The 23970-nt window shown below is 42.1% G+C and overlaps 1 protein-coding gene across 1 annotated transcript in view; it reads left to right on the top strand.

Annotated features, from left to right (window-relative positions):
* LOC124612869 overlaps positions 1 to 23970 on the top strand; it is a 246582-nt gene that overhangs the window by 164133 nt on the left and 58479 nt on the right. Inside the window, exon 5 of the mRNA XM_047141308.1 lies at positions 20360 to 20551. Within this exon, the coding sequence (XP_046997264.1) occupies positions 20360 to 20551 (192 nt within the window). The remainder of the gene's footprint in view (positions 1 to 20359; positions 20552 to 23970) is intronic.

Genomic DNA, 23970 nt, shown 5'->3' with positions numbered 1-23970 from the left:
ACTGAATCCAGAGCTGAAACATACCCGTAAGACTTTTGTTAAACCTTCCACCAGAACTCTCAACCCTCATAGAAGTTTCAGTCCTATCCAAAGGCTCTGCACCCAAATATAACCATGTTGGACATGTGAAATGCTAATTCACTTCACCCAATCCCTTCATTAGAAACAGTTCTTTGCCGCCAGTCCCTCCAACTAAAGCCAACCTAATCCTAACATTGAACTCTGATTCTCTCAGTTATACCAACATCCAAATGTGATCCTTTCCCCCTCTTATCGAAGCGGCCCCAGGTCCCTTCCTCTGAACACCAACCTTCCAGCCAAAGGCAGGACAGCCATACACAGTCTTGAAACAAATCCTGACCTAATCAGAAATAAACAAAAAGAAATTGTTTGAATTGTCACATAGAAGAAGGTGTAATTATATGAATGATGAACAGTAACTTCACTTAGCGAAGGTTTATTCAGCACTTGCACATACAAGAGCGCGGAGCGAACTGCCTCCAGCCAGAACACAAACAGTATATGTACTGCTACAGAACATACCAATACAACGATTCTTGACATTTGTGGATACTTCTAGAATATATTCGAATCGAATATAAAAATTAAAATTGTACAGTCCAGGTGAGTTTTGAACTCACGACTCTTCATGCAACAGTTTAGTATCATAACCACTGCACCACAGTGCTACTCGGCTTCTTCTGCGACATTGCTCCCTCATTAAAAGAAAAGCGTCTTGGTGTTACGACGTCCTAATGCGGGAACGATCATCGGTCCTGCATACTCCGACTCCCGATGACTGATTCTCGCCCTGGCGGTGATCTTCTTAGAACTTCTTTTGCCGCTACGCTCTTTGTCACCTTTCCGTTTGCTGCCTGACGCTGGAGCTTTGAATTTACCCTGGGTTGAAGGATCCTTATTCATCATCTCTATCCTTCATTCGAAGGCTGTGGACCATATCTCTGATCTTTCATCATCTTATGTCAGGGTCAAAATCTTGAACTTCATAAGTAACATCAGACAACTGTCTTACAACCTTATAAGGCCCAAAGTAGCACCTGAGGAGCTTCTCAGTGAGACCAACCTTCCGAACAGGAGTGAAGATCCAGATGAGGCCACCCAGGTGGTAGACAACAGGGCGGTGGCTCGTATCATATCTTCTGCGATTGATTTCTTGAGCCTGCAGCATGCAGAGTCGAGCTAACTGCCGAGCTTCCTCAGCTCTGGTTAACAACTGGCCAATGTAGTCGTCATCCACGTCATCAGGATGCAACGGAAACACAGTGTCCATCGTCGTAGTCGCCTCACGCCCATGCACTGGGAAAAATGTTGTAAATCCTGTGGTGTCTTGTTTGGCGGTGTTGTAGGCAAACATCACAGAAGGCAGCACCTTACCCCAGTAGCTCTGCTCAACATGAATTAACATTGGTAGCATGTCGGCCAAGGTCTTATTAAGGTGTTCAGTAAGCCCATTAGTTTGCGGATGGTAGGCAGTCGTCATGTGATGAGTAATGTTGCATCAACGGTTTCTCTCTGTCACAAGATTCAATTGAAAAACTTTCCCTTGATCCGTAATTAATGACCTTGGGGCACCGTGTTTCAATTCAATATCTTCCACGATGAATTTGGCTATCTCACATGCTTCGGCTGTTTTCATGGCTTTTGTAATGGCATAGCATGTTAGATAATCAGTGCAAACAATAATCCATTTATTGCCACTAGCAGGCATTTGAAATCGTCTGAGGAGGTCAATCCCAACACGATGGAAAGGCGTTTTGCCTGGTGAAATTGGTATGAGTTGGCCAGGTGGTTTCTGAGGAACTGCCTTTCTCCTGCGGCACTCTCAACAGTACAACACATAGTGACGGGCACTTAAATAAACCTGGCCAGAAAAATCTCTTGCGGATTCTATCGTATGTCTTGCAAAGAAATCCATTAACTACCTTAAATTGTCCTTTCACATCCTCTGAGCGATTTAAGGCAAGCATAATTTGAGATATCTTGGCGTCCTTCTGCTCAGCAGAGAGATCCTGGAATGCAGCGAGACAGTCACTGTCTTCATCAAAGTCTTGATGGTCTTGCACAGGGTTTCTTGAGAGAGATATTAAAATATTAAAAAACTAAAAGCCCGCCTCAATTGCACTAGGTGCTTTTTTCGCAATCGAAGTGGGTTTTTAGTTTTTTAATATATGAACTAACGATTGCTGATTTGCTGCGATGTTGAAGGTTCTTTCTTGAGAGACAGTCGGCATCTTGGTATTTTCTTCCACTTTTGTACACTACGGTAATGTCATACTCTTCAAGACGTAGTGCCCACCTTGCGAGTCATCCTGTTGGATCCTTAAGACCTGTCAATCAACAAAGGGAATGACAGTCTGTAACAACTGTGAATGGCCTTTTATAGAGATACTGTCGAAACATGCACATGGCCCAGATCACAGTAAGACATTCATTCTCTTTCTGTAGTTTAGTAGTTTCTCTCAGCTTTTGAAAGTGTCTCAGAAGCATAGGCTATAACCTTCTCTTTTCCATTCGAAATTTGCAACAGAACAGCACTGATCCCTTACCCGCTGGCATCTGTGTGTAGTTCTGTAGGTGCTCTCTCATTATACAGACCAAGTACAGGGTCAGTCATCAGAACTTTTCGCAGCACATCGAAAGAATCTTGTTGAGCACCACCCCAGATAAATTTAGCATCAGCTTTTAACAAATCTTGGAGTGGCCTGGCTTTGATACAAAAGTCTTCAATAAAACAACGGTAATAAGAACATAATCCGAGGAAGCTTCTCACATCTCTAATACTTTTAGGAATAAGAAATTCCATTATAGATCTCACCATTTAAGGGTCTGGCCGCAAACCTTCGTTTGACACAAGATGTCCAAGTATTTAGATTTCTTTTGCTCCAAAGAGACAAAGAGTTTAAGTTCGGTTTGTTGGCGACACTTAAGAACGGCCCTTAGTCTTTTTATCTGTTCATCAAACGTCTCTGAGAACAATATAATGTCATCTAAATAACAAAGACACATCGTCCACTTCAGGTGCCTTAGAAGATTATCGATCATCTGTTCAAAAGTTGCTGGTGCATTACACAAACCAAATGGCATTGCCTTAAACTCATACAGGTCCTCAGGTGCATTGAATGCAGTTGTCTGGCGGGACTTAGCCCCCTTCAGACAATCTAGTGTATCGTCAATTCATGGAAGAGGGTAAACGTTCTTTTTAGTTATCTTATTGAACTTCCTGTAATCAACACAAAAGTGCCAACTGCCATCCTTCTTCCTGACGAGGACCACTGGTGATGACCATGGACTCTGCAAACGCTGAATAATGTCATTCTTCGTCATTTTCTGTACCTCATCACGAATTATTCAACGTTCCGTTGCTGACACATGGTATGCTGTCTGGCTTATTGGTTGATGGTCTTCTGTGCCAATCCTGTGCTTCACCGTTGATTTGTCTAATTTGCTCTTCACCTGTGGATTCAAGCATTCAGAGAACTCTTGGAGAATGGCAAGTAGATTCATCTGTTGTTCCTTAGTGATATCTGGTGATAATCGAGCTAGAAAATCTTGTCTCGTAGTGGTAGCACTAATTTCGCCCAAAGACTCAGCATGGGAGGTTTCTATTATGCTCAGCTGTTCTTCAATTATCGGCTCAGCGTTTGCTACGCAGGTGTCTCTTGGAAGGATCTGCGGTTCTCGGTGACATTTAATTGTCCACAATTTGCTGAATCCATTCTTAAACAAGATGACACAGGCTGGGATGACCAAGTTATTCTTCAGTGGTATGCTTCTCTTACATTCCAATACAAGATCCATGGGTTGATGCATGGCATGACACATGAGAGTTACCTTTCTAGTCCTGACTGCAGGAATGATCACTTCATCCTGCCCACATAGTCTCCACACACTCAGATGCGCATCTTCCTGCCCACAGTATCTCAACTCGTCTAGAATGATCTTCGAGCGACCACAATCTATAATAGCCTGAGAAGCTTTCAAAAAGTCCCATCCGAGAATGACATCATGACTACACTCTTGTAAGATGAAGAATTCTAAGGGCTGTGCACGCCCACTTATACCCACATGAATGACGCATCTACCTGTAAGTTTTACAAATTTCCCATAAGCCACCTTCAGCAGAAATGTTTTGTTGTCAACGAATACGGTTTTCTGTAACTGGTGGCGGTACTTCTCCGAATTGACTGAATATGATGCTCCAAAGTCCACAAGAGCTTGGGCTGGTCGGCCATCCATGAGGATATCGACGTAGTTTCCTATCATTTTTGTAGTGATCGATGGCGGAGGATTTTTCTCTTTGGCGGCCTCACCTCCAAGGAAGATTGCACCCTTTAGTTTTCCAGGTTGTGGCGGCTAGGTGATCAGCTGTAGATTCGATACGGCGATGGAGACTTTGATCGGTGTGTTGGGGAGCGACCTCTCCAGAGGCTAGGTTGCAGTGATGGTGACATAAGTCGTCTTGCACCCACATCTTCTTGTTCATCTTCATCGGCCTGGAGTTGGCGTCGACTAAGATACGTCTGCTGTCTTCTGGCGTGGGCGTCATCAAATATCCGCAGCCTTTCTCGACAATAACGCACCACATGTCCCGGTCGTCTGCAGTGGAAACGTGTTGGTTGGTTATCCTGGGTCCTCCAGATGTCAGTCTTCCTTGGTGCCCAAACAGGTTCCTCATGTGGCATTGTAGAAATGTAACTCCGTCAGGGTCTTGACTTTTTCACCATTTTAAAGGGAAATGAAGGATGAGTGATTGGGTTCAATGTCTGTTCCACTTCCTCCCTTTATGACCGCTTGAAGTGTCCCAGTTTTTTACTCGCCGTGCAATCCAAGTGCCTTCTGAACTTCCGCTCTCAATATATGATGAAGAACACTTGTGAAATCAGTTGCTTCCTCCATCACAGACATCGTTACGATGTTTGGAAGCCGATCAAACTTCTTGCGTGTAATTCTTTTTTGATGGATTGTCTCGATATACTGGCACCATTTTGTGAAGTCGTCTGCTGTTGAAACCTCCTTCAGGAGTAGGGCTTGGTACATGTCCTCAGCAACACGCTTCATAAGATGTGCAACCTTATCTTCCTCCTTCATTCTAGGATCCACTATTTTACATAGCTCCAAAATGTCTTGAATGTAGGATGCTGTAGTTTCTCCTGGACGCTGTGCCCTGCACTTTAGTTTATCTTCAGCCTTGTGTGTCGCCGAAATCCTTGCGCTGTTGTGCCTGGAATACTTCCCAATTTGTGAACTTGTCCTCGTTATTCTCAAACCATTGCTTGACAGTGCCCTCCAAGTAGAAAAATACGTTAGCCAAACACACGGTATCATCCCATTTGTTAAATTTGGCTATACATTCATATACCTTCAGCCACTTGTTTGGATCTTGGCCTATTGTCACCAGAGAACCTGGAAGGATGTCTCATGTCATGGCACGCAGTTGCTGTCATCGTAATGTCCTCTTCTTCTTCTGTCTCCAATAGATTGCGATCTGCTGAACATGGCTCGAACTCGGGTTACTCGCCACGTAAACGGCGGCTCTGTCATGGCCTGATGGGAGCCTCTGTCTCGTAGATAATGTGCGCTATCACAAGTTACAATTCCCAGACCTCCATCTGAATAATGTCGTGTAGAAGAAGGTGTAATTAGGTGAATGACGAACGCGAACTTCACTTAACGAAGGTTATTCAGCACTTGCACATACAAGAGCGCGGAACGAACTGCCTCTGGACAGAATACGAATAGTATACAGGGTGTTACAAAAAGGTACGGCCAAACTTTCAGGAAACATTCCTCACACACAAATAAAGAAAAGATGTTATGTGGACATGTGTCCGGAAACGCTTAATTTCCATGTTAGAGCTCATTTTGGTTTCATCAGTATGTACTGTACTTCCTCGATTCACCGCCAGTTGGCCCATTGAAGGAAGGTCGCCAGTTGGCCCATTGAAGGAAGGTAATGTTGACTTCGGTGCTTGTGTTGACAGACTCATTGCTCTACAGTACTAGCATCAAGCACATCAGTACGTAGCATCAACAGGTCAGTGTTCGTCACGAACGTGGTTTTGCAGTCAGTGCAATGGTTACAAATGCGGAGTTGGCAGATGCCCATTTGATGTATGGATTAGCACAGGGCAATAACCGTGGCGCGGTACGTTTGTATCGACACAGATTTCCAGAACGAAGGTGTCCCGACTGGAAGACATTCAAAGCAATTGATCGGCGTCTTAGGGAACACGGAACATTCCAGCCTATGACTCGCGACTGGGGAAGACCTAGAACGACGAGGACACCGGCAATGGACGAGGCAATTCTTCGTGCAGTTGACGATAACCCTAATGCCAGCGTCAGAGAAGTTGCTGCTGTACAAGGTAACGTTGACCACGTCACTGCATGGAGAGTGCTATGGGAGAACCAGTTGTTTCCGTACCACGTACAGCGTGTGCAGGCACTATCAGCAGCTGATTGGCCTCCACGGGTACACTTCTGTGAATGGTTCATCCAACAATGTGTCAATCCTCATTTCAGTGCAAATGTTCTCTTTACGGATGAGGCTTCATTCCAACGTGATCAAATCGTAAATTTTCACAATCAACATGTGTGGGCCGACGAGAGTCCGCACGCAATTGTGCAATCACGTCATCAACACAGATTTACTGTGAACGTTTGGGCAGGCGTTGTTGGTGATGTATTGATTGAGCCCCATGTTCTCCTACCTACGCTCAATGGAGCACGTTATCATGATTTCATACAGGACACTCTACCTGTGCTGCTAGAACATGTGCCTTTACAAGTACGACTCAACATATGGTTCATGCATGATGGAACTCCTGCACATTTCAGTCGACGTGTTCGTACGCCTGTCAACAACAGATTCGGTGACCGATGGATTGGTAGAGGCGGACCAATTCCATGGCTTCCACGCTCTCCTGACCTCAACCCTCTTGACTTTCATTTATGGGGGCATTTGAAAGCTCTTTTCTACGCAACCCCGGTACCAAATGTAGAGACTCCTCGTGTTCGTATTGTGGACGGCTGTGATACAATACGCCATTCTCCAGAGCTGCATCAGCGCATCAGGGATTCCATGCGACGGAGGGTGGATGCATGTACCCTCGCTAACGGAGGACATTTTGAACATTTCCTGTAACAAAGTGTTTGAAGTCACGCAGGTACGTTCTGTTGCTGTGTGTCTCCATTCCATGATTAATGTGATTTGAAGAGACGTAATAAAATGAGCTCTAACATGGAAAGTAAGCATTTCCGGACACATGTCCACATAACACATTTTCTTTCTTTGTGTGTGAGGAATGTTTTCTGAAAGTTTGGCTGTACCTTTTTGTAACACCCTGTATACACAACTACAGAACATTCCAGTTCAATTATTCTTGACATTTGTGGATATTTCTAGAATATACGTGAACCAAATATAGAAATTAAAATTGCACAGTCCTGGTGAGTTTTGAACTCACATCCCTTCATGCAACAGTTTAGTATCATAACCACTACACCACGGTGCTACTCAGCTTCTTTCCTTGACAATATTAATTTTTGTCTTAACTACCTTTTTTGCTTACTAAGCTTGTTTGTGTAGCATCACTACTTTTAATCATTACCATCATCCTAATAGCACAGTTGTGAAATGTGTGTCTTCACTGTGACAGATATTTTGCTGCTTCTGCAGTGTATATTATGATTTCTGAAGTTGTGGTTATGGTGGAATCTGAAACTGCAGCTGTTTTCTTTTCTGAAAACATATCAGATTTCGCACGTGGTAATGTTGCACTGTTTCTTACTTCCAAACATATCGTCGATCTGATTGCCTGCTTAGAACCATCAGGTGGCACACCCAATTTCGTTCCTGTCATGGCTCGTGTTGAGCATTGACAAAATTGCTACAGAAAACACATAAGTATGCCACTGGCCACTTCAGGCTTTTATCGTTTCTTGGAGAAATGGGTACCACTTTTGTGCATTTGTCCAATTACAAATTCAATTCAAATTTATTCAGGCAAACTGCAGTTTAAATGTGGTAGATGTTCATAAACAGACAAATTATGTGTCATGGATTCCCATGGTTGGCGACATGATGTAATCGTCGTACCACCATGCAGTGAGACCTTGAGATGTGGTGGTCCAGATTGCTGTACACACCGGTACCTCTAATACCCAGTAGCACGTCTCTTGCATTGATGCATGCTTGTACTTGTCATGACATACTACCCACGAGTCCATCTACATCTACATGGTTACTTTGAAATTTACACTTAAGTGCCTGGAAGAGGGCACTGTTGATCCAGATTGTCCCACTCCTCAACGGCGATTTTGTGTACAACCCTCAGAGTGGTTGGTGGGTCACATCATCCATAAACAGCCCTTTTCCATCTATCCCAGAGATGTTCGATAGGATTCATGTCTGGAGAACATGCTGGCCACACTTGTCTAGCAATGTTATCCTGAAGGAAGTCATTCGCAAGATGTGCACGTTGGGGGTGCGAGTTGTCATCCATGAAGATGAATGCCTTGCCAGTATGCTGCCGATATGGTTGCACTATTGGTTGGAGGATGGCATTCATGTATCGTCTTCCAGGACCACCAGTGGCATATGTTGGCCCCACAAAATGCTACCCCAAAACAGCAGGGAACCTCCACCTTGCTGCACTCGCTGGACAGTGTATCTAAGGCGTTCAATCTGACCGGGTTGCCTCCAAACACGTCTCCAACAATTGTCTGATTGAAGGCGTATGCGACACTCATTGGTGAAGAGAATGTGATGCCAATCCTGAGCGGTCCATTCGGCATCTGTACTGCACTGCATTGTGTCATGACTGCAAAGATTGACCTTGCCGTGGACATCAGGAGTGAAGTTGCGCATCATGCAGCCTATTGCACACAGTTTGAGTCGTAACGTGATGTCCTGTGACTGCACAAAAAGCATTATTCAACATGGTGCCATTGCTGTCAGGGTTTCTCCGATCCATAATCTGTAGGTAGTGGTCATCCACTGCAGTAGTAGCCCTTGGGTGGCTTGAGCGAGGCATGTCATCAACAGTTCCTGTCTCTCTGTATCTCCTCCATGTCCGAACAACACGTAATTAGCTGCCGCTCACTATCCCCCTCCCCACACTAATCACAGTTGAGCTCGAAGCCAAGCTGGTCCGCTGGTGTTGCTATTAGCCCTCCATAGTGCTGCACTTGAGCAGCTGTAAAAGACGGACTGCAATATCTTCAAGGGTACAGGTCATATGTAACAACACCAATTAATACGCAAATAAAAGTGACATTTGTGGGCACTATCTTCACGATGGGTCTTGACACTAATTTACTCTCATGATAACAGTTACAGTCAGTTTAATATGATTTATTTCATTTTTTAGACATTTAATTCTGGCTTGTTTTCCTTTTTTTTTCATCTAAATGGCACCATATTGTTCTAAAGCTGATTAAATGGTTTGAAAGGTGTTAGTTTTTATCTAGTATTCTAAAATGCCAACAGCAACCGAATTTTTCGTTTGCATTCCAGTTGGCAAATCATTAGTGTCGTATAATCAATTGTTATTGTTATTATCCCCCCCCCCCCCCCCCTATCGTTTTGGACTGCTATGGACCACGAAGAATTTTATCTCTTTCCTGATTGTGTTTTCCTCTTTTGGCAGTAGATTTTCAGTTTGGCTGACTGTGTTTCTTCTCTCTATTTTGACCATTTGCAGACAGGACGTGGAGCTGGCATAGTAAGTGAAATAAGGTTTTTAGTAATTTTGACTTTTTCTCTGAAAACTTCTTGATCCTGAATGTCATCAAATGAAATTTCAGCTTCCTGTAAATCCTTTTTAACTTGGCTTGCCCATTTTGAATACAATTTTGTTTTTGAACTTCATCAATGTATGCAATGAGTAAGTCTTCGCAGGTTCATTCTTTCCAGATGACCAAAAAACATCATTCTCCACTTCCTCATTCTGGTAACAATGGCTTCTGTATGTTGGTATAATTCACAGTTCTGTCTTCGGCGGAATTCTCAGTTTTCTTTGACAGGGCCAAGGATTTTCCTCAAAATTTTCTGGTCTTTTATTTAAAGTTTTCGTAGTGGTTCTTTCTTCGTCATGTTTAAACATTCTGATGCAGACAAAGCTGATGGTCTAATTACATTGTTATAATGACAAAGTTTTAGGTTTAAAGACAGGCTTTTGCTTTTGTATAAGTCTTTGCATAGATGAAAAGCACCTTCTAGTTAGAACACCTACTTTCTACAGCTGCATTTTCTGAACCGTCAGGTGTAATTATTTCTCCGAGATATTTAAATTTCTTCGACTGCTTGATTTTCTCTTGTATTTCAACATGAGGAGGAGCTTTGATGTTTGTAATGAATTCAGTTTTGTTAAATGATATTTTTAGGCCAGTCTTAGCAGCAATTGATTGTAGGCTGGACACTTGAACCTTAGCTTCGTCAATATTATTTGCAATGAGTGCCAGATCATCAGCAAAAGCCAAACAGTTTCCACTGAGGCCATTTCTTTTGTGTCCAATTTGAATCTCATAACATGTCGGTATGGTTGTTTTCCACTCTCTGAGTATCTTTTCCAAGACACAGTTGAAAAGCAATGGAGAGAGCGGGTCACCTCGTCTCACCCGTGTACAGATTTCAAATGGTTCTGATAGTTCGCTTCTGAACTTGACCTTTGACACTGTGTTATTTAAAGTGGCGCTTATCAGCTTGATTGTTCCCCTATCTAGACCAAATTCGCAATTGTTTCTCGATCAATTGAGTCATACACTTTTTGAAAGTTGACAAAGGTCACAACAAACGTTTTTGATCTTGATTTGGTGTATGATATAACAGATTATGGATCTGCTCTGCACAGGATCTTTATGTCCTGAAACCAGCTTGATATTTGCCCAATTGTTGATCTAAGACTGATTCAGCTCTGTTTAACAACAGCCTGGAAAATATCTTGTACGTCGTTGGTAGCAAAGAGATTCCTTGGTAATTATTCAGATCAATCTTATCGCCTTTTTTATGAAGTGGGTGAATAATTGCTATTGTCCAGTCTGGAGGTAGAGTTTCAGTTTCCCAAATCTTCACTATGATATCATGGAGATGTTTTATTGTATCATGATGTGCGTATTTCCACATTTCACCCAAGATACGATCCTCACCTCCAGATTTGTTATTTTTCAAGCTTTGTATAGTTTTCATGATTTCATCTGATGTGGGAGGGGGACTATCTGCAGGAGGAACAGTAGCATAGATATCAAGTTTTTCATTTGGATTTTCAGCATTCAGTAGGGATGAAAAGTAATTTGTCATTCAAATTTAGTTTTCCATCGAGTCCTCTTATATGTAACGTAGGAGGTTTAAACTTTGATAGTTGTGATTTAAAGGCTTTATAAAATTCCCGAGTGTGATGCCTTCTAAAATTTGTTTCTATTTCATCGATTTGGTTTTTGTTGAAGAGTGTCTTAGTTGTTCTCAATATTTTTGGCGTACCTTCCCTAACCTTCAAGAAGTTTTCATGATTTTCGGAGGTTTTCTTGCTATTCCATTTTATCCAAGCCTGTCTTCGCTTTTCAATTGCTTCATTAAAATCTTCGTTCCACTATGGGTGTTTATATTTTTATTGGCCAGTATAGTTTCAGTGGCCGATTGTACCATGACTTCTTTAATTCTGTTCCAGTCCATTTTATTTTGTTTGCTGTGTAGAGTTTCTGTAAATTTGTTGTTGACATCAGGGTGTTTCCAAGTTTTGGCTTTTCGAGGTAGACGCTTGAAGGATGTGGATTTTAAAAGAAGATCACGGTTCTTACACATATCATTCTTACAAATATCAATTAGTCACTCACCATTTTTATTTGTTCTTTTATGTGCAGGGTAGTCACCAACAATTTGTTTATACTTCTTTTCTCTACCAATTTGTGCATTAAAATTGTCCATCAAAATTATGGAATGGTGTTTTGGAACTTTGTCAGTTGTTTCTTCTAGTTTTTCCCAAATTTTGTCAACTGATTCTGATTCTGTTTTGTTTGATTTATTTGTGGGAGCATGGAAATTTGCTATCGTATAAGCTTATTCATAGATTTGAAAGAGAGTTTTGACATTCTTCCACAACTTGAAGAGAAATCCAAGACTGAATCGATCATTTTCTTGTTGACAATAAAGCAAGTGCCTAGATGTGGTATATTTTTTGTGACTCTTTTGCCAGGTTTTCCTTTGAATATTCTAAAGCTGTCTGATTCAAAACAACATTCATCTGTGAATCTGGTCTCCTGTACAGCTGATATCATTACATTTTTTTCTCTTTGTATGTCTAGCGTTTGTTTCAATTTTCCAACTTGAAGAAGAGAGTTTATATTTATTTCTTATGACATAATGTTGCAGACTCCCCAGAATCCACAGGTCTACTTGTCCCATGAACGGGAGTGGATTGATTACCACCTGGGGTATGTAATTCAAGCGGTTGTGTTTCCATCATGAAAAGAGAATAAAAATAAAAATAAGGAAATTTTGGGTTATCCCGAAGGATAACGGGATTTTGACTAATGAGATAGTGAGCCCCACAATGTGTGAAATTCAGCCGCCCATTCTGGGTCAGACGCTGTTTGCAGCAGCTCATTCTGAGACAGATGCTACAGTTCACGAGTTTTGGTCCACCCTGGCTATTTCATTTCACCAGTATCACCCATATCTGAGAGACATTCCTCTATCCGCCACTCAGGGAGGCGCCCGATGGGGGACTAGTTAGTAATGGTGGTTCCTCCGCCCTTTCTGCCGTTGAGGTGTCACTAATCACCCTCTTCTGTCTTCCAGGCCGTTGACCATCCCAGATGAGAAGTATAGGTTGGGAAATGAAAGACTGCTAGCCCTCAAAACCTAATAGCATCAGGGTTGGAAAGAAACAAGAGGTGACCGAGGATGGCCAGATAGGAAAGACAGAAGTGAGGAGCCTGGCATAAGTAAATGGAAGCAATGCCAGGACTCAGCTCTGGGCCCCGTGGTCGCCAGCCACGTACTCACTAGGTGTGAGTCCCTGGGGACCATATAATCAAACAAAATATAGAGTTGTGTTCACAATCAAGCAACGTTTTTGAAGGACGACATTTTTGGCCTTTCATGCAAACTGAAACTTTTATTTGCAAGTCTGTTCAAATACAACAGTAGTTTGTATAATGATGTAATTTAATGCTGTTTCCTCATGTGTTTCACAAATTTATCAGATTTTAAGGGGAGCAATTGATTGTTGTGGTGGCTAGTTCAAAGTTTCTCGCATGCCTCTTGCACTAGTACTGCGTGATTCAAATATCGTGTTTATTCTACCGAGGTCGGTATTGCATCTAGCATTTCAGTCTTAAGTAGTCTAAAAATGTTGACCTCTGCAGCAGTAGTTAAATATGTGAATATAAGACAACCTGTAGTTTTTTTTAATGACAAATTTGTGAAAAACGTCGTTTTATAATCAGGCAAATACTGTAACCTTCAGCCCCTGCTTGAAGCCATAACCTCTCCCATGAATCCGTATCCCTCCTCACCCCTATGGCACCCCATGCATCCACCTTCAATGTGCTCCACAAATTCCACAAACTCAACAATCTTTGGCACCCCATTGTAGCTGGTTGTTGTGCCTCCACTGGTAGAATCTTGGCCCTCATTGACCAACTCATGACTAACTCATCCAGGCAATTGCCCTTAATGTACCCTGCCACATCAAAGATACCAGATATTTCATTCACTGACTCTCCACTGTGCCCATCCCTATACATCTTGGATTCCCACTCATTAGTGTTGACGCAACTTCCCTATACACAAGCAGCCATCATGCCTGTGGTCTTACCACTGTTGAGTGCTACCTTTCCCAACATCCTTCACAGTCTAAACCCACTACCTTATTCATCACACATCTTACTAACTTTATCCTAACTACAACTATTTCTCCTTTGAACAGATGGTATACAAACAAATCTGCCATACAAGGAGACCTTCCTAGCTTCCCTAACACCAAACCTCTAATGTGGTTCAGGTTCATTGATGCTACCTTCATGATTTGGACTCAGGGCCAAAACACACCATCCTCATTCCTTCACAGCCTCAACACTTCCTCTCCCATCCACGTCCCCTTGTCCTCCTGATGCACCCCTAATCCTCCCACCACCCAAGTACCAGTTATAAAGGAGTGCCCCTATGTCACCCAGTACCACCCCAGACCCAACTAAACCACATCCTTCATCAGGGCTTTTGATTATCTACCATCATGCCCTGAAATGAGGGACATTCTACACAAAATCCTTCCCACCCCTCCTGAAGTGTTTTTCCATCGACCACCCAATCTCCACAACTACCTAGTCCATCCCTATGCTACTCTGAATCCCAACCCCTTGCCACAGGGATCATATTCCTGTGGAAGACCCAGGTGCAAGACCTGTCCAATCCACTCCACTCTCCCAGCTTTCCTGTTTCAGTCCTGTTACTGGTTTACCCTACCCCATCAAGGCTGGGCCACCTGTGAAAACAACCATGTAATATACCAGCTCTGCTGCACTCATTGCACAGGTTTTTATATTTGTATGGGTACCAACCAGCTGTCCACTGATAAACTGCAAGAGCAAAGTAGACCACCCTGTGGCACAACATGCATCTGAACATAACATGCTTGATTTCAGTGGATGTTTCATTACCCGAGCCATCTGAATTCTCCTCTCCACCACCAGCTATTCTGAACTGCACAGATGGGAGTTGTTCTCAGCTCCCAGAATTATACCAGTCTCAACCTACATTAACCTAATGTCCCTACACCCTCCACCCAACAGTTTCCACCCTCCTCTGCCTTATCAACCCCTACTTATTCTTGACCCCTTGCCCTCTTTGTGCACTGCCCTCTGCCAACGCACCTGTCCATGTTTCCCTTTCCCCACTTCTATCCTTTCTCATTCCCTGTTTCTCCCATCCCCCTATCCACCTCCCTGTCCCACAGCTTCACGATGCTGCGCCTCCCTGCCCCACAGCTTCACGATGCTGCGCCTGTTGGCAGTCAAGTCCCTGGATGCTGCACCAGACAGCACTCTCCTCTTCCCCCACCTGTACTCTGCTGTCGCTTTCCCTTTCCTGCTGTTTCCAGAATGCTGCTTCTGTTCTATGTGATAATTGCATTCCATTCTGAGCTGGGTATGCTAGCTTGTGTTGTGTGAGGTGTGCTAGCTTGTGTGAATGAATTTGTGTTTCCTGTTCTGAAGAAGACTTTGGCCAAAAGCTAATGTGTAAGTGTCTTTTCATAGTGCCTGTCCGTGATTCAGCATGTAACTTAACAGTGAGTAGCACTCTGTCTCTTCCTTACATTGTTGATATTCCAAACTGGAGTGTACATTGTTTGAATATGGTTTTATAAATTGAGAAAGCTTACTCAATTTTTCAAAAGTCTGCAGTGCATATTTATGCAGAGGGATTGTGCAAGGAATAATATTGTCAGGGTGTTCTACAATTTTACCATTAAAATAAGCAAGACAAAATAACAAGATTTGAGTATCTGGAATTCTTATTCAGCACAGGTTGCAGTTTACGGGAAACTATGCTACCCACTTCACCTGGTACAACACTGACCTTCCAAATTGCATCTTCCATTATTCCCACAGTTTCTTGTAGAGGCATACAAGAAGTCTCCAGTTTCAAACTGAACCGAGCACTTAACTGTTGACTGCTGACAAGGATCTACTCACAGACACAGCAGGGTCAGAAGAAAAGTTCTCCATCACTGACTACACAGCTCCAAAGTGCTTATTTTAGAACATCACAACTTCAATCCATGTTGCCCACCTTGTTATCAGTGGTTGCAGAAGCAGAGCTACATCAGGTAGCTGCTGCTTGTAGCATAGCACACTCATGCTCATAAATTAAGGATAATTGCAGAATGTGGTGCCACACAACGTGGCACTACACAAAATTGGCACTAATAGCATAGGCACATAGTGAACACACACGACACAGATCTGTAAGTCCACGGTATTGGTGATAAGCTGAGAAAACCATTCCGAAATACATGTGCTACAAAATGCCACTGTTTCCTGCACATTTACCCCGACATCAATATGGGATATGATCACCATGCACACGTACACAGGCCGCACAACAGGTTGGCATACTTGGGATCAGGTGGTCAGGCAGCTGCTGGGGTATAGCCTCCGATTCTTGCACCCGTGCCTGGCGGAGCTCCTGAAGTATCCTATGGGTTTGATGACGTGCAGCGATATTTCGACTGAGAGCGCCCCAGACATGCTCAATGGGGTTCAGGTATAGAGATCAGGCAACTCACTTCATTTGCCTGGTATCTTCTGTTTCAAGGTACTCTTCTATCATGGCAGCTTGGTGGGACCGTGTGTAATCATCCATCAGGAGGAAGGTGAGACCCACTGCACCCCTGAAAAGGCGGACATACTGGTGCAAAATGACGTCCCAATACACTTGACCTGTTACAGTTCCTCTGTCAAAGACATGCAGGGGTGTACGTGCACCAATCATAATCCCACTCCACACCATCAGAGTACGACCTCCTTACAGGTTCCTTTCAAAGACGTTAAGGGGTTGGTATCTGGTTCCTGGTTCACGCTAGATGAAAACCTGGCGAGAATCACTGTTCAGACTATACCTGGACTCGTCCGTGAACATAACCTGGGACCACTGTTCCAGTGACCATGTACTGTGTTCTTGACACCAGGCTTTACAGGCTCTCCTGTGACCAGGGGTCAGTTGAATGCACCTTGCAGGTCTCCAGGTGAATAAACCATGTCTGTTCAGTCGTCTGTAAACTGTGTGTGTGGAGACAACTGTTCCAGTGGCTGCGGTAAGGTCCCAAGCAAGGCTACCTGCAGTACTCCGTGGCCATCTGCGGGCACTGATGGTGAGATATTAGTCTTTTTGTGGTGTTGTACACTGTGGACGTCCCATACTGTAGTTGCCTGGACACGTTTCCTGTCTGCTGGAATCGTTGCCATAATCTTGAGATCACACTTTATGGCACACGGAGGGCCCATGCTATGACCTGCTGTGTTTGACCAGCCTCCAGTCGCCCTAGTATTCTACCCCTCATAACGTCATCAATGTGTGTTCTTTGAGCCATTTTCAACACACAGTCACCATTAGCACGTCTGAAAAGTCTGCACACGTACTCGCTGCACCATACTCTGACATGGCACTAACACACCTCTGCGTATGTGAACTGATGCCAGCGCCACCGTGTGATGACTGCAGGTCAAATGCACTGCATTGCATGGTCATACCCAAAGGTGATTTAAACCCGCAAACCGCCCACCAGAACATTGTTTCACCATGTATCAGCATTATCCTTAATTTATGAGCATGAGTGTACATGATAAAATCATTTCAGGAAAACCATTTTCTTAGCTGATACCAGTTTATTTACTACTGGGAATAGATGTTTAACTGTTCTGCCACTCTTTGCAATCATGACCCATACATGTAAGATGCACTAAGTCTGGATAAACTACATTAAATGATTCCCTGCTTTCAGCAAGTATGGAGTTGCATCTGTGTACGTCAGTGGGAACCTCTCTTATGTTACACCATCTGGCCATAGTTCCACAAGTCCATCATTAATGAATCTAGCAATTCTTGAACTATTTGTTGCCTCTAAACGTTTACAGTAACTTAAACAGAGTTTAGATGCAGTGTCGGAGTCCAACTTGCCACTATTAGATTAAGTGATAAATGGCCTACAACAACCAATCTCACATAGCAGAAATCCATATGGATGATGTGCTAATGTCGGCCGTGATTTTTTCAAATGCGTCAACATAGCCAGAATCGAGAACTTCCTAGAGTGGACTCCTCAGGAATGTTGCAGTTGCAGTATTTCTGGAAATATTTGAAGTTTGTTCCAGGGTATGTTCCCTGCAACCAATGCAAGATTAAGTTCTTTTTAAAGCTCACTATTAAATGTGTAAGCTGTCCCTGCAACTGTGTAAGTAGAATTTATTTTTCTTTGAAGAAATCCATTGCTTATTCCTAACATGTAGATTGCTTTGGAAATGTTTTCTAATTTGAGATTTCATTGTGCATCCTATATGTTTCTCTCAAGGTTTGGCCGAGGAATGTTTTACCATCAGTGGTTAAAGCGCTGTCAGTAGAAATCCATCTTTTTAGCTTCGATGACAGTTAAGACTCAACCGTTGCTATGGTCAAATTACGTGCAATTGATTGTTTCACAAAGTTAAGTGTTTGGGAACAAGTAAGAAAGGAAAGTCATTATTGTCTGCATCAAACTTGTGTAATTTAGCTTTGAGTGTAACGGGATTGTTGACAGCATGAGAAATGCAAAAGTAAAAACGAGAAACACAAATATTAAACATAAAATTTTTTTTTCTCTCCTTGCTATGTAGTGAAGCTGTGTGTGAATTTTGAAAATGTATAATTATTCTACAGTAGTACTAAAGGACATAAAATTATGTAGTATAGTGTGAAAGATGTATTATACCTCAAAATCTGTAAAAATATGTAATTTAAAACTTTGAAATAAGAGCCATTTCAGTGTTACTTGTTGACATTTTAGTTTTTCTTCTAACTACCTATAAAGGAACAAAACATGTAATTACATAAAATCTGGGTTCAGCTAATCACCAGTTGTTAGCTGCTATTCTACATGTCCTCTAAATTGTAACTCATTTCTTTTCATGTTCTGTGTAACCAGATCCAGAAGCACAGTATGTTTTCGCTGCAGAAAGTCTTGGATCACTACCAACTGTACACCAATTAATCTGTTAGCAACACTTGTTTATTTGTCACAACTTTACAGGCACCGGAACACATCAGCTAGTACTCCAACCGCACTTCTCCTTTCAAGCCTTTTCGACAAAGTATATTTATACATCTTTTAACAATTATGTTCTTTGACATTGTTATGTTATTTCGTGTTTGGTGTTATAATTGCAATAAGTTAACCCAGCAAAAACTGACATTATGGAGTTTTAGTAGAAATTGAAACAAGTAGTACAATGATAATGCGTATTTCCGAAATTAATGATCTTTTACAAGTGCAATGTTGAAACATACATACAGTTAACAATTAATTTCTTATTATTCAGTCCAGAACATTCTCTAATATCTTTTCATAATTTAATTAATTATGCGATTTTATGAAACAATTTTGAGCTGGTAATATTTCTACAACATCAAAATTACAATTCAAAGTTCAAAATGACTTTTTATAACATTTGAAGGCTAAAACGCGGAATAACTATTTACAACCCAAAATCTTTAAATCATGTTACAAAAGATTAATGAATCGTTCTTCTAACATTTTAAACGAATCTTCTCATTTTCGTAATATGTGGACGTTGCACTGAATTTCTATAACAATGTTCCAGAAACATTAATTACAAGTTTAGTTACAGATTTTTAGTTGGTGATTTCCATAGGAATATGTTGTCATGACTTGCAAAGATACATAAATGTTAAGCTTTTCCAAAATTAATGGTTTACACAGTTAATTTGCATTATGGTAAACAATGAATTTTTACAAATTGAATTATAATTGCAAAAGTGAATGAAAAAGGCTACTAAAATTTATACACTGTTAACACTGATTCCAGAACTTGTTCTTTCTCCTCAAAACATCCCGAAATTCATATCAAAGTGGCAATGACTTATCCTAACTGTACATCACTTTGACTAAGAACATACATTAACTGGTCTGTGACACAGTTTAACATTTTTGTCACAACCACTTCACAAAGCTGCACTAAGTGGCCCTATCCACCAAGTGTCCCTACACACCACCCACATCTGTTTCAGCGTGTATCGCACACTATGAAACCCGCTGTTTCAGGCACTCCCCATGACCCAACACAGCCTCTTTCATTACAATGTGTTCCAGTATCCGCACACCTTAAATTAGTACATTACAGAATAAAATATTTCATTTCTATTCATTTGTAACTGATTACAAATGAGGTTCTCCTGGAGCTCTTGTGGTAGTTCATAACATTGTGTTTTAATGTGAACTGTCAGAAAGTGCAAATAAAAATTGAATGGGTCAGCACAAAAAAGTGTTAATTCACAACAGTGTATTTTGGACTATTACATGTTGTATGTTTGGTTAGTTACAGAGACAACAACATACTTAAACGTGATAAGACAGGAATTTATACAGTAGACAGTGCTTTGTCACAGTACATCAGGAACTACTTGATATCAGCTTGTGCTGTATTTGAAAATGCAATTGGTTATGAGATCAGACAAATCTTTTTTAAACCGAGTTTTAACGGTTTCTTCCCCCGACTCCTTCAGTTGTAGCTTTGTTACATTTGTTGAAACTTTATTTGTAATTGTTTCATTTTTCTATATTTTCAGAATATTAACAATGAATTTCCGTGCATAGAGCTCCCCAGACTAGACCAGTTGGATTTTGATTTAGGCATACTGTCTCTAGAGGGGAATGGTGTAAACCAGACTCATGCTTTGTCTCTTCCTCCTCCTGCACACGCTCGCTTACAGGCTGAATCATATGTGACTCAAGGGTTACCAGAACATCAACATAACCAGGTATTTCAGCTTTATGAAAATTATATTGATTGAGGGACTGGCCACCAATGCATTTAATTTAAACATCATAAAATTGGAAAATACACTGCTGGCCACCGTAAATGCAACACCCTGAAGGAAGCATCCGAATCAAGTGAAATTTACACCATGAGTTTGCAGCGATGAGATATGCAACTGATTAGAATTTCAGCGCAGACGCACATCACGCGCGCCTGTGGCGCCACCTCATAGCGCCATTTAAGGCTTGGCGATTTCGATGGGTGTACGTTCGGCACATGTGTTTACCTTGTGGTTGTTTCACAAGACGATCAGTTATGCCTCGTAGACAACAGCGAACATCTTTTGATCAAGTATCCGAGTTCGACAGAGGAAGGATAGTGGCTTACCGAGATTGTGGATTATCATACAGAGAAATCGCTAGTCGTGTTGGACAAAACCAAACAACTGTAATGCGGATATGTGACCGTTGGATGCAGGAGGGTACGACGGACCGACGTGGTCGATCGCATTCACCTCGGTGCACCACTGCACGTGCTGATAGGCAAATTGTGCGCATGGCAGTGACGGATCGCGCAGTGACATCCCGAACCATAGCACAGCACATTGCGTCTGTAACGCATCATCCAGTGTCTGCGCGTACCATTCGACGCCGTTTACAGCAGAGTGGTCTGTCTGCAAGACGTCCATTGCTTCGTCTACCATTGACGCAGAACCAAAGATGTCTCCGTCGCCAATGGTGTGATGACAGACGGATGTGGATGGCAGAATGGATTGACGTTGTCTTTACTGACGAGGCACGCTTCTGTCTGCAGCACCACGATGGTCGGATTCGAGTGTGGAGACACCATGGAGAGAGGATGCTGGACAGCTGCATTATGCACCGCCACACTGGTCTTGCACCGGGTATTATGGTATGGGGCGGTATTGGATATTACTCTCGCACGCCTCTAGTACGCATTGCCGGTAGTTTAAATAGCCGGCGCTGAATATCCGAGGTGCTGGAGCCAGTTGTCCTTCCTTACCTTCAGGGCTCGGCCACAGCCATATTTCAACAGGATAATGCATGACCACACGTGGCACGCATTGTCCAAAGGTTCTTCGACAATAACCAGATTGAATTGCTTCCCTGGCCGGCTCGCTCTCCGGATCTTTCGCCGATAGAAAACATGTGGTCCATGGTTGCTCAACGAGTGACCCAGATTACATCCCCAGCTGCCACACCAGATGATCTTTGGCAACGTGTGGAAGCTGCTTGGGCTGCTGTACCCCAGGAACACATCCAACGTCTCTTTGACTCAATGCCGAGACGTGTGGCAGCGGTGATCTCCAACAATGGCGGCTACTCTGGCTACTGATTCTGGCAGGAACCACATGTCACAGACGTCTGTAAACGTAATCATTTGATACTTGGTCAACATGTTATCTACAAAATAAATTTTGTTGTGCTACCTCTTGTCTTTCTTCGTGTTGCATTTACGGTGGCCAGCATTGTAAATGGAAGATTTGATGTGTGAAGTACTGTGAAACTTAATTAAGACTTAAAGATAAATTTCCCAAATGCATCTTCATATTATACTAGTATAAAGCTCCGTCTCATTCATTTTAAAGAATTTTTTTTTTTTTTCATATTTTGCATTCTTGTTTCCCATGTGCTATTCCAGCTATAGTTAAGGACTGTATTTTTGGAAGAAATATTTGGTACATAGTAATCTGCAAGGAAAAGTAACATGTGCAACAGCTGGGGTGCTTTGATAAAATTCTTGTGGAAAGCTGTTCCTGATTATCGCAGTTGACAGCAAGGTATCTGTTAAGGTTTGTGCTGCAGCTTATTGTTTCATAATACAAAAATACGTTGAAGCAAGTCTCGGACTGCATCTTTGATAGAGCATCAACACGCAAGAAGCGGAAACTGATTATGGTGAAGAGGAACATTGGTATGCTGCTTGCGTCACATTGAAAACCATGTTTATTTGCAAAACCATTATTTGTTTGACCTTGCTGTTTGGTGTCACATTCTTGTCAGATATTGTTAAGAAAAGAATTTTAGAATCACATTTTCACATGTTCCTTTGTCCACTGTAAGAGCATCATCAACATGATCAAACAATTTTAGTAGTAGACACTGAAAAAGGGGCATTTACATGACAGTGAAGATTTAAATTCCATGAGTATGCACTCCAAAAAGATTAAAGCAACATATTACTTCCTCCATCGTGTATATCACAGAATGAGTACACCAAGAAAATCCGGTTAATGGCTGTTATTCTTTTCATGTACTATTCAGAAGTGGAACAGGAGAGTTGGGAAATGAGTTTGGTAAATGATGTAATATCTGTGACAAACCATAATGTGGCTTGGGGAATATGAACATAGAGATAGTTAGCATTAAATGTGTTTTGTATCTGTCGAGAAGGCAACTTTTGCATTAATACATATATTTTCCCTCTAAGGTTACTGCCCAGATTTTCGTAGTGTACTGTTCGACTAGTTGGGAAACAAAGTTTTCTGATGAAGCTCCTATATGAAAAAAGTTGAATAAGACTGGCTGCTAATCTGTACTCTTTTCTGTGAATCGTATCGCTCTCAGTTTTATACAAGGTGTGTCCAGAAAGGAAGAAACATCGAACACAGAGTGCCAACCAACAGAGGGAGGAGGCTGCGGCTATAGAGCACATAGCAGGAGGTTTAGACAGCAAACTACCATTTGCTGCAGTTCGCTCTGTTACAAAGTGAGATACAGGCGATGAAGTGAGGTTGTGCACAAGCTGCCTGTTGGATTTGTGTTGAAGTGATAGTGAAAGAGCTGGTATGAGTCACACACAGTTTTACGAGTTAGCTCAGCAGGGCAGAATGTTAGTCTGTAACAAACCAAACAGAATGATTTTCTGCTGTGTGCAGGAAGAGGCTGAATTTAGGGAAAACCAGATTTGGATGTTGCATCATGTCAATTCTCTGGCTCACACATCACACCTTGTTCACAGCTGTCTAGCAAAAACATTCCCATTGAGCCCCATCGTATTCTCCAGACTGAGCCACAGTAGACTTTTTCCTCTTTCGCAAAATTAAAACCACATTGAGAGAACATAGTTTCTGAACCAGAACATTCTGAGCCATAGAAGAGATTTAGGACAATGGACAATAGATCTGCTAACCACCCCAGAAAATGCTTTCCAAGAGGCTTTCCAAAAGAAGAACAATGATGGGAGTAGTGTATTGCTGGCAGAGGGGACTATTTTGAGGGCAACAGTGCTTAAAATTTTTGTACAATAAGCAGTAAATGTGTTAAATTTGAGTTTCTTTTTTATCACCACTGTATTTACGCACTCTGTGTGAGGTTTGGAAACAGACCAGTGATAACCTGATTGAATATGACACTCCAGATGTTTACAGCACTGCATATTGACGTAACATAAATGCAT

The sequence above is a fragment of the Schistocerca americana genome, chromosome 1, assembly GCF_021461395.2.
Source record: "Schistocerca americana isolate TAMUIC-IGC-003095 chromosome 1, iqSchAmer2.1, whole genome shotgun sequence".
NCBI classification, from domain to species: Eukaryota; Metazoa; Arthropoda; class Insecta; order Orthoptera; family Acrididae; genus Schistocerca; species Schistocerca americana.
This window is presented reverse-complemented; position numbering and strand designations above follow the sequence as displayed.